This window comes from Rhinatrema bivittatum, chromosome 2, assembly GCF_901001135.1.
Source record: "Rhinatrema bivittatum chromosome 2, aRhiBiv1.1, whole genome shotgun sequence".
NCBI classification, from domain to species: domain Eukaryota; kingdom Metazoa; phylum Chordata; class Amphibia; order Gymnophiona; family Rhinatrematidae; genus Rhinatrema; species Rhinatrema bivittatum.
In genome coordinates, this window is record NC_042616.1 from 210567300 (window position 1) to 210587127 (window position 19828).

Here is a 19828-nt window from a genome sequence, read left to right on the forward strand (position 1 = left end):
CTATCAAAGAACAAGTAGATATTTGAAATAGTTTTTTAATCAACTGCAAATAACACCACCTCTTTTAAACAGCGAACATTTAGTGATATTTCTTCTCACCCGTGGTATCAACCAGTCTGAGGATGTTAAAAAGACAAGTACATCACACTATAAGTTAGTCAATACATGCAGACTATATCCAATACAGTTAAAGCAAAACGTAACTGCAGTGTAGTTCAAATCATTAATATTCAGAGGAAATCTATAGATAATGATTAAGCATTTCTTATAAGGACCATCTTACCACCCTCTGCGGATACTGGGACCACTTAAGTTTTCCAGTTTTTTTTCACCACGTTAGGGTCCTCTTTGCCTAAATGGAGGGAAGTACCTCACTTTTTATTCAAAATTTAAAAATTACTAAAAAATAAAATTATTTTTGATTATGCCTTTTGGACCTATGATTAAAGAGGACCCCAACGCAGTGAAAAAAAAAACTAGAAAACTTATAAAAGTGGTCCCAGTATCCGGAGAGGGTGGTATGATGGTCCTTATAAGAAATGCTTAATCATTATCTATAGATTTCCTCTGAATATTAATGATTTGAACTACACTGCAGTTATGTTTTGCTTTCACTAAAAAGACAAGTACGCCATTACAAAAGGATATGGTGGAAAACAGGTCTTCAGATAATAAGAGGCATTATTTTTCCCCAGAGGCTCTCATGCCAAAGAAGAAATATTTTTCCGATAACATTCGTTCTGCTCAAAACCATCCAAAGCAGTTGTTTAAAATAAGATACAAATTGGCTAATCAACCTTTGTTAGCTCTGTCTGTGAATTCCAATCTTTCAGCAAACCCCTTTGATTTATTCTTCTCAGAAAAAGCATCGAATATTTTTTTTTTATTCCTTCTCTATTAATTCTCTACCAGTTGTTAGTAATTCTGCTGCTTCGAAATTTTCTTCATTTAATGAAATCAATAGTGTGGATGCTAGTCTCCTTTTGAAGAGCCTTCATCTCACCACCTCAATCTCAGACCCTTTTTCTTCCAAGTTATTGTTGGAAGCATCACTCTCTTGTTTGAGCCGGTTTTTCAAACTGTCAATAAATCATTATCTAGTAGCTTTCCTAATCAACTGAAAATTGCGAGAGTTAAACAGATTCTAAAAAAAGATTCTCTAGACCAGAGCATTTTGGCTAATTATAGACAGAGTTCCAATTTACCAATGTTGGCTAAAATTGAGAAAGTTTTTAATTAACTTAATGACTTTGTTATTAAGATAAATGTGTTACATCCTAATCAGTTTGGTTTCCATTCTAAGCATAGAATGGAGTCGGCTTTGCTCATTAGCTAATGATATCAGACTTTATTCTGAAGTGATGCTGCAATCATTGTATTTCTCGATATGAGTTCAGCTTTTGATATCATCAATCAGTCCTTATTGATAAATTGCTTGGGAGAAATTGGTCTTGTGGATGGAGTTTTGAATTGGTTTACATCTTATTTCGAAGAGCGTTCATTTTGTGCGGATATATATATCTAATTATCTCTCTCTCTCTCTCCACACACACACTAAATTAGAGTCTACTAGAGCTTTTTTTTTTCAGTTATCAGGCTCCTGTGCTTTGGCACACATAGCCTCAGCATGAATTTCCAGTGGCAAACTTTACTAAATTCAGGAAGGCAGTTAAAGCTTCACTTTTTAAACATGCATTTAATATCTCTTAGTAAACAGGTATTTATGATCTCCCCGCAAACAATTTAGCTGTTAACAGGTAACATCTTCCTGTACACTTTTTTTTTTTTTTTTTTAAATCATTCATGTGTATATTTCTGTTTTGGCTTAATTTAGGTAATTGTATTAAGAACTTTGATTGTGATTTTAACTTAGTTTTATTATATATCCCTTGTCTGTTTTACCTTTATTTTATCCTGTTTTCAGTGTATCCCCACTTAGTTAAGTTTTACATGCGATATATAACATTTTAATAAAATATAGTTGAAATCCAATGAAGTTTCCTCCCAATTCTTCCAGTCTCCAGCATATGCCGAATGCCCTCCCCAACCACACCTCAGCACTCCCTTCTCCTCCCCAGTCATCCTCAGTGTGACCCCTACTCATACTGATGGCTCTTGCCAGCCCAACCCCAGCACACTCACCTCTCTGTAACCTGATCCCAGCACACTCAGCCTCCCACCCCCAGCCTGATCCCAGCACACTCACCTCTCTGTAACCTGATCCCAGCACACAGCCTCCCACCCCCAGCCTGATCCCAGCACACTCACCTCTCTGTAGCCTGATCCCAGCACACTCACCTCTCTGTAACCTGATCCCAGCACACTCAGCCTCCCACCCCCAGCCTGATCCCAGCACACTCACCTCTCTGTAACCTGATCCCAGCACACAGCCTCCCACCCCCAGCCTGATCCCAGCACACTCACCTCTCTGTAGCCTGATCCCAGCACACTCACCTCTCTGTAACCTGATCCCAGCACACTCAGCCTCCCACCCCCAGCCTGATCCCAGCACACTCAGCCTCCCAACCCCAGCCTGATCCCAGCACACTGACCTCTCTGTAACCTGATCCCAGCACACAGCCTCCCACCCCCAGCCTGATCCCAGCACACTCACCTCTCTGTAACCTGATCCCAGCACACTGACCTCTCTGTAACCTGATCCCAGCACACTCACCTTTCTGTAACCTGATCCCAGCAACACTCACCTCTCTGTAACCTGATCCCAGCACAGCCTCCCACCCCCAGCCTGATCCCAGCACACTCACCTCTGTAACCTGATCCCAGCACACTCACCTCTCTGTAACCTGATCCCAGCACACTCACCTCTCTGTAACCTGATCCCAGCACACTCACCTCTCTGTAACCTGATCCCAGCACACTCACCTCTCTGTAACCTGATCCCAGCACACTCACCTCTGTAACCTGATCCCAGCACACTCACCTCTGTAACCTGATCCCAGCACACAGCCTCCCACCCCCAGCCTGATCCCAGCACACTCACCTCTGTAACCTGATCCCAGCACACAGCCTCCCACCCCCAGCCTGATCCCAGCACACTCACCTCTGTAACCTGATCCCAGCACACTCACCTCTCTGTAACCTGATCCCAGCACACAGCCTCCCACCCCCCAGCCTGATCCCAGCACACTCACCTCTCTGTAACCTGATCCCAGCACACTCACCTCTGTAACCTGATCCCAGCACACTCACCTCTGTAACCTGATCCCAGCACACAGCCTCTCACCTCTGTAACCTGATCCCAGCACACTCACCTCTCTGTAACCTGATCCCAGCACACTCAGCCTCCCACCACCAGCCTGATCCCAGCACACTCACCTCTCTGTAACCTGATCCCAGCACACTCACCTCTCTGTAACCTGATCCCAGCACACAGCCTCCCCACCCCCAGCCTGATCCCAGCACACACACCTCTCTGTAACCTGATCCCAGCACACTCACCTCTGTAACCTGATCCCAGCACACTCACCTCTCTGTAACCTGATCCCAGCACACTCACCTCTCTGTAACCTGATCCCAGCACACAGCCTCCCACCCCCAGCCTGATCCCAGCACACACACCTCTCTGTAACCTGATCCCAGCACACTCACCTCTGTAACCTGATCCCAGCACACTCACCTCTGTAACCTGATCCCAGCACACTCACCTCTGTAACCTGATCCCAGCACACTCACCTCTCTGTAACCTGATCCCAGCACACAGCCTCCCACCCCCAGCCTGATCCCAGCACACTCACCTCTCTGTAACCTGATCCCAGCACACTCACCTCTGTAACCTGATCCCAGCACACTCACCTCTGTAACCTGATCCCAGCACACAGCCTCCCACCCCCAGCCTGATCCCAGCACACTCACCTCTGTAACCTGATCCCAGCACACTCACCTCTCTGTAACCTGATCCCAGCACAATCAGCCTCCCACCCCCAGCCTGATCCCAGCACACTCACCTCTCTGTAACCTGATCCCAGCACACTCACCTCTCTGTAACCTGATCCCAGCACACTCACCTCTCTGTAACCTGATCCCAGCACACTCACCTCTCTGTAACCTGATCCCAGCACACTCACCTCTCTGTAACCTGATCCCAGCACACTCAGCCTCCCACCCCCAGCCTGATCCCAGCACACTCACCTCTCTGTAACCTGATCCCAGCACACTCACCTCTGTAACCTGATCCCAGCACACTCACCTCTGTAACCTGATCCCAGCACACTCAGCCTCCCACCCCCAGCCTGATCCCAGCACACTCACCTCTCTGTAACCTGATCCCAGCACACTCACCTCTCTGTAACCTGATCCCAGCACACTCACCTCTCTGTAACCTGATCCCAGCACACTCACCTCTCTGTAACCTGATCCCAGCACACAGCCTCCCACCCCCAGCCTGATCCCAGCACACTCACCTCTGTAACCTGATCCCAGCACACTCACCTCTCTGTAACCTGATCCCAGCACACTCACCTCTCTGTAACCTGATCCCAGCACACTCACCTCTCTGTAACCTGATCCCAGCACACACACCTCTCTGTAACCTGATCCCAGCACACACACCTCTCTCTAACCTGATCCCAGCACACTCACCTCTCTCTAACCTGATCCCAGCACACTCACCTCTCTCTAACCTGATCCCAGCACACTCACCTCTCTCTAACCTGATCCCAGCACACTCACCTCTCTGTAACCTGATCCCAGCACACACACCTCTCTGTAACCTGATCCCAGCACACACACCTCTCTGTAACCTGATCCCAGCACACACACCTCTCTGTAACCTGATCCCAGCACACACACCTCTCTGTAACCTGATCCCAGCACACTCACCTCTCTGTAACCTGATCCCAGCACACACACCTCTCTGTAACCTGATCCCAGCACACACACCTCTCTGTAACCTGATCCCAGCACACACACCTCTCTGTAACCTGATCCCAGCACACTCACCTCTCTGTAACCTGATCCCAGCACACTGACCTCTCTGTAACCTGATCCCAGCACACTGACCTCTCTGTAACCTGATCCCAGCACACTGACCTCTCTGTAACTTGATCCCAGCACACTGACCTCTCTGTAACCTGATCCCAGCACACTCACCCCCAGCCTGATCCCGGCACCCCTCTCTGTAACTTGATCCCAGCACACTGACCTCTCTGTAACCTGATCCCAGCACACTCACCTCTCTGTAACCTGATCCCAGCACACTGACCCACCCTCCCCAGCTGAACCAGAATGTACTGGCCCAACCCTTCCTTGCCCCCTTCCCTGGGCCAAGCCTAGCCCCCACCCTGGCTCCCCTACCCCTTCACAGCTTGACCCCCAGCACTCCCTTCCCCCAGCACAACTTGTCCCTACTTCAGGAACCTGAACACAATATTCCTTGTCCCCCATCTCAGCGTGACCCAGGCACACTCAGACTCTCCCTCCCATTGCTTAAAAAGGACACCCGTCAAAAAACAACCCCCCACATACACAAACCCCCCAAAAATCTAAAGTATTCGCTTTCCTGGCCCACCAAACCCACTTAAACAAAGGCCTCCTTGGCCCTTAAGCCCTCCTGCTTTCCCCACCAGTCCTGTATTTCAGAGGAAGAGGAGGGCACACGCTTCCTTCTCCAGTTGACCTCCAAAACGAGACCTTGAGCTTTCCCCGTGGCCACTCTCATATACATCCCTTCGTCTCTGGCCACTGGTGGGTGGGCTCCACCAGTGGCCTGGGTCTCCTCCCCTGTTGGCAGTCGGTGGGTGGTGGTGGGGCGGGTTTGCGCACACCTCCACTCCCAGTGGACAGAGTTTCTGCCAGATTTTAATAGGCTGTTTTAATATACGATACCTCAAAGAGAAGGATAAGACACATGCTGTTTTATGTATTGTTTTATGTTTTTAATGTCCTGATATGTTTTTATGAGTCAATGTTTTATGCTTTGTTTTAATGTGTTAATATTTATCTTGTGTGCTAAAAAAGTTTGACTGTTTTGTATGGAAACTGATTGGTAATCGATAGGCGGTCTGTACATTGTAAATAACCAACCGGTGAAAGGTAAGCCAGGTGCATTATAAATAGAGCAATGTTGCAGAAATTAAACATTTTATAACCCTTGCTATAAAGTCCACCTCTGGGCTGCCACAGGAAACCAGGGCTTTGGTTATAGTCTCATGGGCACAAAGATTTTGCAGCAAGCTTAAAAGGAATCCAAAAAGTGTATTGCTGAAAATGTATCAAACTGTTTCTGCCTATTAGTTCAATTGTAGAAAAATCCTCCCCCCTCCACTGAACCAGCCTAAAAAATGAGGTGTCTGGTTCAGTACAAATTAGCATGGGAGTACCTAAGAGTTGGGGATCCTACACTGCATGTGCACTGCTCTTTATCCATGCAGCTTGTGCATGCCTGCCAGTCCTTGGTGCTTCCTTGGCCGAGCGACACGGCCACCAGGTACCTCCCAAAGCTCTATGTCTAATACATTCAGGACATGCAAAAAAAAAAAAAAGAAGTCCAGACAGACCTATCCTGCTACAATACTGATTTATAGAAGTTAGTATTTCAGAAATATGCTTTCTAGTGACTGAACTAACACGTCTATTGCACTGAGAGGAAAGGAAAGAATTAACCCTATGAAATTCTGCCAGTGTTTACAGGCATTTCTAGAAACATATGAGCACCTATGAATACAATACTGGGGAAAAAAATTGCCTTATTAAATACAAAGGCATCAGAAATTTAGCAAACTCGCATTCCCTCAGATTAAATCTGCGAAAGTCCAGGGACGAAGCAGGCAGGTTCCCTCTGCAGCAATACCCAAACAGGATACAAAATTCCAAGATTTTGTTTAAAAAAGAAAAAGTTTTCACATTTACATAAAAAATTGGTCTTTGAAATATTTAAAGTAGAACTAGCACAAAACCTTTTGTAAGTTTCATATTACTGTTAGTCAATTTTAAAGGAGTTTCTTAGTAATTGCATATAAAAAACGGGGGTGGTCTAGTTTCTATTTTAGGGTATATATGTATGTGTGCGCGCGTTGTAGGGGCTGTAATTTCTTTTTTTAAACCAAAATATATATTCTGAGGTCTTTTGGAATTTTGTGTATACATACATACACAAACATATATACCTTTGAAAGATATTAAATGTCAGATGGTGGCAGAGAGGTGAAAAATCAAGGTAATATAAATCTCACAGCTGCACACCTCCCAATATCAAACATCTAACTAGATAAACGACGCTTGACAGACGTGCCGCAAATGCGCAGTAGAGAGCAGCTCTACTGCGCATGTGCGGGCGAGCACGGTGGTCTTAGGCAGCGTCAGGAAAAAAAAAACATGGCGGCGGCGGGCGGCAGCGGCCAGTAGCGAGGGAGGGAGGAGAGAGAGAGAGGGAGGGACGGACTGGGACGGAGAGAGAGAGTGGGAGGGAGTGACTGAGTGAGAGGGAGGGAGAGAGAGAGTGGGAGGGAGTGACTGAGTGAGAGGGAGGGAGAGAGAGAGTGGGAGGGAGTGACTGAGTGAGAGGGAGGGACTGAGTGGGAGGGAGGGATTGAGTGAGGGGGAGGGACTGGGAGGGAGGGACTGAGTGAGGAGGAGGGAGGGACTGAGTGAGAGGGAGGGACTGAGTGAGACGGAGGGAGGAGTGGGTGAGTGTGTGGGAGGGAGGTAGTGGGTGGGGAAGAGTGAGGGGAGAGGGAGAATGAGGGAGAGGTGAGAGTCAGGGATGTAAGTGGAAGGGGGAGAGGGAGAATGAGGGAGAGGTGAGAGACAGGGATGTGAGTAAGTGGAAGGGTAAGAAGTTGTGGAGCAGAGAAAAAGGGAGTAGAGGAGGGCTGAGGGGGAGGGGATGGGATTGAGAGAGGGTGGGGAGTGACTGAGGGAAGGGGAGAGAGGTGGGAGTGACTGAGGGAAGGGGAGGGAGGTGAGAGTGAGGGGAAGAAGGCAGTGGGAGACAGAGGGTGAGTAAGACTGAGTGGAGGAAAGGGGAGGAGTGAATGAGGGGAAGGGGGAGAGAGGGAGAAAAAGTGTAGAAGGGTGCTGTGTTAGAAAATGGACTGAAAACAAAATGTAATATAGCCCGTTTTAACGGGCTTAACGGCTTGTCATAGATAAGGAGAACAGAAGCTAACAAAGGGTAAAGGATTACTCACTGTCTGGCATGGTCCTTGCTGGCGTATGTTACGTTGACTACGGCAGTCTCTGTCTCTGTATTTACTGGGAAAGCAATAAGGGAAAAAAAGGGTTGGGTTTTTTTTTTCCACATTTCACAATTTTGAAAAGAAAATAAGTTTCTATATCATCAGTACCTTGCTCGCAATTTTCCACGGTTCCATATTGCGCTAACAAGCTATCCAATACCTGTTGGAGAAAAGCAGAAAAACAAGTTGCAAATTAGAAATTTCAAGATCTCTGATTGAAATAAATCTATCGATACCTTATGATTTATAAAGAGAAAAATAACAAAAATAATTTTTAAAAATCTCATTTCATAAGATGCTGACAGCTGGAAAATGTTTACTGAAAGGTATCATGGACATTTGGGCAGTGTGCTTCTCCTCCACCCCACTCCCCTGACCACCTAGGGACCTTTGTTTTCAGCTATTTTATTTTTCCTGGGCATTTACTGAATGTTAACACAAAATTGTTTTTGCACTGATTTTTTTTTTGTTATAACATTGAAATGCCCAAGAAAAATAAACTGAAAACGAACATCCCTATTAACACCTTACCCATATCAGAAGTCTTGGCTTTCAGTTTACATTTCAATCCTTTCTGGGTGACCTGGAAAATACCATAGAAACCACAGCTGCCCTGCTTTGTGGATAAGAACTGGTACAACAAGAGGGTTCAGGATAACCTAGGAAGTCTCTACCTCGTCAGCAGAGTGAGAGTAGCCCAAACCTAATGTATAGATCAATACTGGACCTCATTTCCTTTTCACACAAAAATGACAAAAAGATAGAAAATAAAATTTATAACAAGAGAATCATCTATTCAGTCTAGGGATTTTACAGAGGAAAAAAATTGTTTTATTAGATTTGTGGGGGATCAATTCATTTCATTAGTTTCAAAAGAGACGGCTGAGGGGGGATATCATAGAGGTCTTTAAGATCATGAGAGGTCTTGAACGAGTAGATGTGACTCGGTTATTTACACTTTCGAATAATAGAAGGACTAGGGGGCATTCCATGAAGTTAGCAAGTAGCACATTTAAGACTAATCGGAGAAAATTCTTTTTCACTCAACGCTCAATAAATCTCTGGAATTTGTTGCCAGAGGATGTGGTTAGTGCAGTTAGTGTAGCTGGGTTCAAAAAAGGTTTGGATAAGTTCTTGGAAGAGAAGTCCATTAACTGCTATTAATCAAGTTTACTTAGGGAATAGTCACTGCTATTAATTGCATCAGTAGCATGGGATCTTCTAGGTGTTTGGGTAATTGCCAGGTTCTTGTGGCCTGGTTTGGCCTCTGTTGGAAACAGGATGCTGGGCTTGATGGACCCTTGGTCTGACCCAGCATGGCAATTTCTTATGTTCTTATGTTCTTAATGGGGGAAACACTGCAGCATTTTTTGGGCTGTAGAACTGGGGTTTTATCATCAATTCTCATGAAACTTGTGGGATGAAATCATCAGAAGCAGTGATGGATTTAGGATTTCGACGCCCCTAGGCACTGCTGGTGCTGATTAGGGAGTCAAGTGGCCTCATCCTTCTCTTCCTGTTCCCTGTGGAGACTAGGAGGGGTTGGGATAGAATAGGGAATACAGCAGTTTGCCTTAGCTCTGTCTGGTCTACTCTCGCTCCTCCCCCTCCAGTTCTCTGCACTGGAGGGGCTGCAGCAGGAAGCAGAAGGCTGCTTTCTGATAAGTGAGATTCAGCTCAGCTTATGTGGGCCTACTCCACCCTTCCAGATTTTTCCCACCCTAGATACAGGCCTAGTGTGCCTATTGGGAAATCCAGGCCTGATCAGAAGGGGGAAAGAACTCCAAGCAGACCTGGATTTATCAACAGGCACTCTAGGCCTGTGCCTAGGGCAGCAAGCTGGCTGAAGATTTACTCAACCAATGAACCCCCCTCACTTCCTGATCCAGGCCCTCCCTTCCCAGGCCGCATGCAGGGAACAAAATGGGAAGATAGTGAGCCTGGAGCACAAAGAGCAAAGGGGAATCATTTTGGTAAGATTAGGAGAGGCTAAATGGGGATCACTGGGGGTCAGAAGAGACTGAGGGATAAGAGTGGATCAGATGAGGAAGGAGGGGGAGTGTGTGTTAGAGAACAGACTGGTGCTGGTGTATGTCTGCTGGACTGAGAGATTAGAGAGGAGTTGTGAGGGGAAGTAGGACCAGAGCACAGTAGCCTTCTCTCCTTCACCCTCCCAACACCCACTGCAATTCAGGTTCTCTCTCCTGGATCCTCTTCCTTCTCTCCAGATCCTAGAATATCTCCTCCCCCCCCCCCCCTCTTTTCCTCCCATCCCAGATTTTCCCCTTTTCCTTGATCTTCCCCCATCTCCAGTCCTCTTTCCTTCTTATACTCCTCCCTCCTACCCCCCCCCAGCCTTTCACCTTCCCCTCACCCCTTTTCTAGTCCTTTCCTCTCCCCTTCCCTGATCCTCTCACTCCCCATCCCTGAGATCTCCTTTCTTTACTAATACTTATGACCCCTTATCCTCACCCAATAAAATAAACTATACAGACACAAACAAGGTTGGAAAATTAATTTTTGCAATATGAAAGATGGAAATGTTTGCCAATGTGCTTCAGATTTTTCCAGTTTTTGCCACAGCCTGAGCTGCTGCAGAAAACTGCCTTACACCTCCTGCTCCCTGTCGTCTGACCTTGCCCAGGGGTTGGAGAGGGAGCGCAATTTGCTTAGGGCTGGCAAACTCCCGGATCCATCTGACTCCAAGGTATCTAAGACTGTGGAAAAGTGGCAGGAATAGCCTAAATCTCTGTAAAGGGGCAAAGGGGTCCCACAGCAGTAGCAGGAGTTGTCCAAGGAATTGTCAGAGGAGCAAAGCAGCAGCAAGAGTGGCAAGAACGTCCCATAGCTCCAAAAGAGGGCACCAACAAGAATGGCATAAACCCTTGGAGGTCGCATGAGAAGCAACATGGCACCAAGAAAGGCATTATATAGCACAAGAGGAAACATGTGATTCCAAAAAATCATGTCACCTATTACTTGAGGGAATCAATCTTCTAAATTCAATGAGCAATTAATGAAAACAAGCTTATTAAAATGTATCACAAAAATTTAATATCAAATGTACAGTGAAATTGAACTATCAAATCAATGCTTCCCACACTCTGACCACCAATTAATAAAGATGGAAATAACCTGTCTCCACACCCCCCGGTCATAAAAATATAGATAAAAATCAAATCACTACCATCAGGAAAAAAAGATTAATATGGAGGTACTTTCAAAAGCCATAGAAAATAAGCTCCCTGAATTAAATCAAGATAATGCCTCTTTGGCATTCGATTCCTGGGATCAGATTGTCAATGACATAGCTGAAAACCTCAGTCCAGTCCAGACAAAAACTGTTAATAAAAGAATACTTCCAAAGACAAGTAGTCATGGTACAATGATAATTTAAGATGCACCAAACAGACCCTCAGGAAATTAGAGAAACAATGGCAGAAATGTAAGTATATTAGGAAAACATAATTCACTTCTAACAAAATACCATGCATTAACTAATAAAACAAAAAATGATTACTATGCTAAACAGATTCATAGAATAATATTTAATTCTAAGCTACTCTTCAATGTTGTCAAACATTTAATTAAGGACCCATCATCTTCCTTCATGAGAAGCTATAACTTCTCAAATGCTGACTGCAATGAGTATGCCACATCTTTTTTAGATAGAATTAATAGGTTGAAAACTCATCTCCCTGCTTGCTCTATCACAAGAGCCCCTGAAGATCCACATGGCCTGGTGAAATGGACTATGTTTGACAGAGTAACAAATCTTGAAATTAGCCAAATTATTGCCAAAATTAACCCTGCTATTCACCCACATGATCCAATTCCAGCCAGTTCCCTGAAACAAGTACACAGTGTTATCTCTCCGACAATCACAACCTTAATTAACCTCTCTCTCTCTCAGAAGAAACTGTACCATCTGGGTTAAAGCAAGCTGTGATAAAGCAGATAGTGAAAATTAAAACCAGTAGAATCAACGACTGGGTCAACTATAGGCCCATATCCAACTTCTTTTCTCTCAAATGTACTGGAATAAGCTGTGCTATCTCAACTGGTGAATCATTTGGAAGACCAAGATATTCTTTTCCCTAATCAATTTGGATTTAGGAAACATCCTTCAGCTGAGACTTTACTCCTCTCCTTGATGGACTGTTTTACGAGGGTTTGATTCTGATTAATCTTATTTTCTTGTGCTAATCGATTTAACAGCTACCATTAACACTGTAGACCTTACCCTATTATGCCAACATAGGGATCAAAGGAGGTATATTCCTTCCTAATAGGTCATTACAAGTCAAACTGGGCAATCATGTATACGATAGTTTCCATATTGATACAGGTGTCCCTCAAGGTTCAGCCTTCTCAGCAATACAACAAACTATCCCATCTTAAACTAACATTAAAACCCAGAAAGATTGAAGTCATATGATTAAGTAGAAATCCTCCTATAAACCTCCAGTCCTACACTTGGGTACTTTTCAAATTACTCCCACAAACCAAGTATGGAATTTAGGTATCCAGCTGGATGAAAACCTTACTATGAAAAAGCACATCAATAAATTAATACAGGTAATGCCAAGTTTCGTATTATTGCATTGGTTGAAACCTTTATTAACTTTCAAAGACTTCCGTAATGTATTGCAAATACTTATTTTCTTAAATATTCACCTCTGTAACTATTATTTGGTCTTCCTGCATGTCTCTTGAAACTATTACAAAGTGCTTCAGCTAGACTTATTAGGAACCAGGAAATCTGTAATAGATTCAGGATTGTACAGAAAACCAGTGCAGCGAGATCAGTGATGGTGTAATGTGATCAAAGTATTAACTTTAATACTCAAAATCATTCATTCTAGTACAGTGGTATGATCTGTGTGACATTACAACCATACACACCCCAGCTAACACTAAGTTCTCAAAATAAAGGACTATTGACTGTTCCCACTATACGGAGTACACGTCTGACTCAAATAAGAGATTGTGTGTTTTCCATAGCAGGTCCAAAGCTTTGGAATTCTCTGAGATGTTACATGTGTTATCAGATAGAAAGATTTAAATGTGAGCTAAAAACATGGCTATTCAAAAATGCATATAACCTAACGTAAAATCATCACTGTAAAGATCTACAATAACACGATAGACGAGAGATTAATTGAAGCATGAGGAATATAACAATGAGAGAACATAAGAATCTTAATGTACAGACTTGTGCTATTTGTCATATTTTCCTGTACTTGCCTTAAGTCTTAGAACTTTAGTAAGCAATTTAATATGCAATGGAACATTTCATTTTATTTGAGATATGTTAACCCCTGCTTATGAATACTACCTATGTAAGCAGTCAAGATTTCTTGATTAATAGTTAAGGATGTTACTTCTGTAAACTGTTGTGATCATTACATGGAACGACTGTATATAAATGTCTAAAAATAAATACATTTACCTCCACCTAGGAAAGAGCCTTTATGGAATGCTCTATAGAATTTCAAGAAACCGCTGCAAGCTGCAACCCTGAAATTTGTATTGGGACCAGATAGACTGGATATTGAGGGTACATATACTTTTTTTTTTTTTAATATAGGGAGAAAATGTTCATGAACAGAGAAGTTAAAATTTTTCCTATCACACAAAAGACGACTATTTTAGCATCTTAGAGTGTTACAGATTGATGTGTGTTTTCTGAGATTCCCATGTCAGTACCTTGTCAAATACAAAGTTAAATGTTTTTATTCCTGAGCCTGCCCAATTAACATTCTTCTATAGTGATAAGCAGGATGTTAGTCCTCACATATGGGTGACATCAACCGATGGAGCCCGGTATGGAAAACTTTTGTCAAAGTTTCTAGAAGCTTTGACCAGCACACTAAGCACACCTAGCCTGGTGCTATCCGCAAGTCCACGGAAGGTCCCCTTCAGTCTCGTCACAGATGAAAAATATGAGCAGAAAAATAAAACAAACCGGAGCGAGAACCCAACTCTCCATGGGGAGGTGGGCGGAATTCCTAAGGACTAACATCCTGCTGTCCTAAGAGAACACCTGTTACAAGCAAGCAACTGTGCTTTCTCCTAGGACAAGCAGGATGGAAGCCCTCATGCGTGGGTGAGCACCAAGCTCCAGACTGTCCATGTTAACAGAAGAGACCAACAGTAATCGAACAAGGTGCCAATGGGCACAACTGCGACGATGTAGGTCGCCAGAGGAGTATCTGGTTCCCACAGAAGCACGAACAGGAAAAGTTAGGTTCAGGACTGGAACAGACTGAGTAGGATGGACTGGCCAAAGGCACTGTACCGATGCCCATCCTTGACCAAGCAGTAATGAGCCGCAAATGCATGAAGGGAACTCTAGGTTGAAGCTCAGCAAATTTCAACAACGGGGACTGCATGCAAATGAACCACCGACATCGCCACAGCCCACACAGAGGGAGCCTTTACTCTGCCAGCTAGCGGAAGGCCTGCCTGAGCATAGCAAAAGGCAATGCAATCCACCAGCCATGTCGACAAGTTCTGTTTACCCACTGCCACTTCCAGTATGTTGGAATCAAAGAGCTGGGTGGACTGCCTGTGGCCGGCTCTGCGGTCTAAAAGAAAGCCAAGGCCCTTTTGCAGACGAGGGTATGAAGAGCTCATTCCCCCCAAGTAGGAATGAGGCTGCGGAAAGAAGGTGGGTAAAACAATGGGCTGACTGAGGTGGAAATCAGTTACTACCTTGGGCAGAAACTTCGCATGCATACAACAAGACTACACGATCGTGGGGGGAAAAAAAACAGACACTGTCGAGAAAAATAAAAAAATGTAGAGCTCCACAAGCCACAAGGCAACTGCATTGCGGAAATGAAGAGACTGAAGGGGGACCTCGCAGCGCAGATAGCAGCAGGCTGGGCATGCTGAGTGTGCTGGTCAAAGCTTCTAGAAATTTTGACAAAAGTTTTCCGTGCCAGGCTCCACCGGATAAGGTCACCCACATGTAAGGATACCATCCGGCTTGCCCTAGGAGAATAAACATGTATTCTTGGAAAGTCTACATTACATTCAAGAATACATAAAGTTACCACAAAACAAAGCCTCAAATACTTCACAGAATACCACAAAGAAGCTAGTGAAACATTCAGCTACTTTTATCACTGTGGTCTCTGGACAATTTAGAGTTATGCCAACAACCATCTTGTTTTATCTACACAACACAGCATAAGTAGTGAGATATCTTCTATTGTGCTTGTCCAGTACTGCACAGATTAGGTTTTACTGTTGATATAGGCCATACGTGAACACTGTGCAAGCCTCTCAGGAAGAAACCAGTTCAAGCTTTTGAAATTCAACTGCTAGGAGCTCAAATTCAAGAGTGAACAATAAATTCACCAAAGTTTCTAAAGAAACCCCAAGGAATTGTCAAGGACCAAGACTTCCACTGGAACTGGATTTTTTCTTTTTTTTTATATATCAGACACACTAATCAGAAGAAAACAATCAATTTGAACAATATTTAAAAGGCAATGTTATGGCCTTTCATGTTCCAAGAGTGGACCACATTCATCAAGCCCATTAGGAAATCTTATGGCGACATGCGTCTATAGCAGCAGCTTGTTAAGGTACAACAGTGCAAATCACACCAGAGGCACTATCCCTCTTAAAGGGAGAAGCTCTATACAAAATAAGGTCTCTCTGTCTCTCCCCCCCTGATTGGAGCAATACCAAACCAGGATTCTGAGTTGCTGCGAGTATAGTGAACCGAGAACAGGAGGGAAAGTACCAGAGAAGGACAGAGGGCTTTGTGTCCAACGGCAAGTTCACTCACTATAACAAGATCCTCGGAGGTGTGACTAGCTCAGTCTGTGCTCAGAGATTGGTTGGGAAGGTGGAGCTAAACCGCAGTGTAGGAGCAAGGGAATTCAAATAGAGATGATCCCATGCTCCTCTGCCAGCTTGGAGCACAATAAATAAATAACAGACAGCAGGATGGATTCTCTACAGACATGAGGCCAGAGAGGCACAATTAGTCAAGATCCTGGCAGAGGAAGACAAAAAAGAGTGGGGAAGAGGAGCAAGGCAAAATATTTTGAGTACAAGATCTCTTAGGTAATCATTGATCTACAAGGTGAGAAGGCACAAGTCATCTATGACAAAAGGACCAAAATAGATATTAGAGTAACAAGAAGCAGAGAAACAGTTTAAAGGCAAATATTTTTCCCCAATGTGGCCTCTGCCAGCTCCTCCACTGGCCGAAAAGAGGGCCACAAGAACCACCAGCTCCCACACTGGCCAGATTCACTCCAACAGTACCGACAGGGAACAGCACTACAGAAACATCTGCCGCCTGATGCTTGTAAACCATTTGAAGAGCAAGCAAGAAATACTTTCGTGAACACTGTAAATATAATCAGCCATTGATAAGCATTAGAGGCTGCACTCCAAGGCCACCAAAAGATTTGTTGTGAGAGCCCCTAGTTTAAGCCTTTTGTTGCTCATTGAGCAACTTAAGGATGTTTTCTGAAGAGAAGCTGGATCATCTTGAAAAAGCAAGAATCTCATACTCAGATCTACACACTACATATATCCAGCCACTGCACATGTGAATGCTACAGCCAGAACTCAGGTATAAATATCCATCCAGTGTGGATGGATCCTGTGGATGGTGCCGACTTTGTCTTGAAATATTCGCATGAGTAGAATTCATTGGGTGGATATACTGTGAAAATTTTGGAAAGAATTTAAAAAGTTTTTGTGAACATACTGTGAAACTATTTGAAAGAATTTAAAAAGCTTTCCTATTTTTCAAAAATATTGAACTGTTAGAGTAGTGTATACACAGTATATATTTTTGGTTTAAACTGCATTTTACTTGTATCACGTGGGATGTGTGCAATTTATGGTGGGTGCTTTTAAAGTGTGAGATTGAATGGTTGGGTTATGGGTGTATGTTTGTGCTAGATAGTAAGTATTGTCTAGATAGGATTGTTTTAATATGTGATCTTATGAATAAAGAATGATAATTATATAAATATGATATGCATAGACTTATGAGTTCTCTTATGTTGTTGAGATTATATATAGAGAGAGAACTTAGTATATACTTTACCCTCAGTGTGTAATATGAAACAACTATGAGCAGATTTAAAACAAGTAGGAATTTTATGTTCACGCACAATGAAACTGTGGTCAAAGTACCTAGCTTAGCTAGGTTTAGGTCAAGTCTGTGCAGGAGGAGTTCCTAACACTTATTAGGCAGACAGACTGAGGTGTTTCCCACCTCTTATCTCGAGACTGAGCAATATGGAATGGACTTTTCCACTGGCATCTGCTAAGGACGTCGAAGTGGCCCACACTGGCCACTGACAGACAGGATGCCGGGCTCAATGGACTATTGGTCTGAGCCAGCATGGCACCTCATATTCAAATACATATTCATTCAGGATATCCTGCAACCCAACTAGCTATCTCAGGATAGGTTTCTGAATTACTGTTTCTTTTTCCTTCTAGAGGCAGTCTCACTGAAATGTAACCCTTTCTAGGTTTCTCTGCCCTCTTGCTAGCTACACACACTGCGTGCACACTCACAGTTTTGTTTGGTGCTTTACTTGAATTAACTAAAAACAGAAAATTTACAGGGGGGCAAGGCAACCAGGTCAGTTGTCTATCAGCAGTCTTTACAGGACTTAAGAGGCATACCCCTCTCACAATTAGAAATGTATACCTTTAGTAAAGTTGGGTCAACTGTTATAATTTGGTTTTTCTGCTTCAAAATTTGGAGGCATACCAAAAAAAAAAAAATAAATAAAATCCATACCAATTACCCCCCCCAAGCTGGGCCCCACTTTTGCAAAATGAGAAGAAAAAAGCCAAAGGCCAAATATCTCCAGACTCTCAGCAATTTTGCAAACTAGAAGACATAACTGTTTATTGCATCAATGCAAGACATCAAAGCATATACATTCAAAAGCCCTTGACTTTTCAAGTGCGAACTTGGGATGCAACGGTAACTTTCAGTAAAATGAAGGTTTGGGAGGGTCCACCTTGTGGTTGCAATTCAAGATTCAACAAAATCTGGTGACACCACCAGAGAAGCTAAACAGGCAGAAAGAGCTTCAAGAAGTAAACTTGCTAGCCTCACTTCCAAGTGGCACTGTAGAAATCTGGGTTAGGTCTAAGGCAAGATAAACAAAAAAAAAAACATTTATACTTTTTAGATGTCTCTTTATGAAGCACTCCTACTTTCATAAACTCATGGAAAGTTTTTGAAATTTATTTGTAGCTCTATAAAGGAGCAAACCACCAAGCTTACTAGTAGACCCCCTTTCCTCCTGAATTTTACTTTGATACCATGGAAAGCACCATGCTGTCGCGACTGGATTTCAACAGATCTAATGCAGTTCCTTTAGGGGGCTATAAACAGGTAATATTTGAGGAGGTGGGAGTACTCCTGAGGTAATTCTGTGCACAAAAACTTAAAATTCCACAAAATTCTGCATATTTATTTAAAATCCCTTCTATACCGTCGTTAAGTTAATTCACCATCACAACGGTTTACAAAAAGGCACTAAAAGAAAAACTTTAATTGGTATAGATTAAACTATAAATGTGCCATCATAGAACGGTAACATATCTTCAATAATAGAACTGTGTGTTAATTAAATAAATCTTGTATGTCAGTTGAGTGATTTTTTATTAAGCAGTTCAAAACTAACATTAATTTGCAGTTTGAGATATTAAAGGAAAAAAACTGATTACTTGGTGTGTCATTTTTTAAATGTTTTCTAATTGTTTTCCTCCTTCTCTTTGTCCTTATAAAAAGCTTGTTTAAAAAACCAGGTTTTCAGACTAGTTTTAAATAGTTTTAAGTTTCTTTGCAGCCTTATTTCAAGTGGCATGGAGTTCCATAGAACAGGTCCAGCCAGCGACAGGGCTCTCTCCCTTACCTGAGTGAGGCGTGCTGATTTAACAGAAGGAACAGTTAGTAGAGCTTTGTTGGCTGATCTCAGGTTTCTGTGTGGTACGTGTACGCACAGTGCTGTGTTAAGCCAGTCGGCCTTTTCATCATGGATTAGTTTATGAATTATACACAGTGCCTTGTATTGTATTCTTTGTTCAACTGGTAGCCAGTGTAGTTCAGCAAGCATCCCTGTAATGTGGTCTTTTCTTTTTGCCTGTCAATATTCTAGCAGTGGAATTTTGCAATATTTGGAATGGTCTAATGGTAACTTGAGGTAGCACTAATAGTAGAGTTACAGTAATCTGTGCTTGCGAATATCATTGCTTGTAAAACTGTGTGAAAATTGTTCAGAGTTAATAGGGGGTTTCAGTCTTCTAAGGACCATTAATTTGGCGTAACCTTTTTAATTTCTGTGAAATGTGTTTCATGTTTAGCTCAGGGTCAATTATAACCCCTAGATTCTGTACTTTTATTGCTAAGTCCACGGTTTGATTGCTATTGTAGGTTGGATAGGTTGGATATTTTTTCATTCCAGGTGTAAGAATTCTGTTTTATCAATGTTTATTACCAGTTCCATTTCGTTTAGTAGCTGTTTGATTATTTCAAGATACAAATTGGCCAGTTTCATTGTTTCTTCAATAGTGTTTATGATGGGTAACAGTAGTTGTATATCATCTGCGTATATGTAGTGTATGAT

At 43.2% G+C, this 19828-nt stretch overlaps 1 protein-coding gene across 4 annotated transcripts in view; it reads right to left on the reverse strand.

Moving 5' to 3' along the window:
* The window catches only part of IGF2BP3 (insulin like growth factor 2 mRNA binding protein 3), a 355866-nt gene that overhangs the window by 113459 nt on the left and 222579 nt on the right, over nt 1-19828 (reverse strand). For all 4 annotated transcript variants that reach the window (XM_029589081.1, XM_029589083.1, XM_029589084.1 and 1 more), the window contains exons 4-5: nt 8304-8355; nt 8148-8211 (exon numbers count right to left, since the gene is read on the reverse strand). In XM_029589081.1, coding sequence (XP_029444941.1) covers nt 8148-8211; nt 8304-8355 — 116 coding nt within the window. The remainder of the gene's footprint in view (nt 1-8147; nt 8212-8303; nt 8356-19828) is intronic.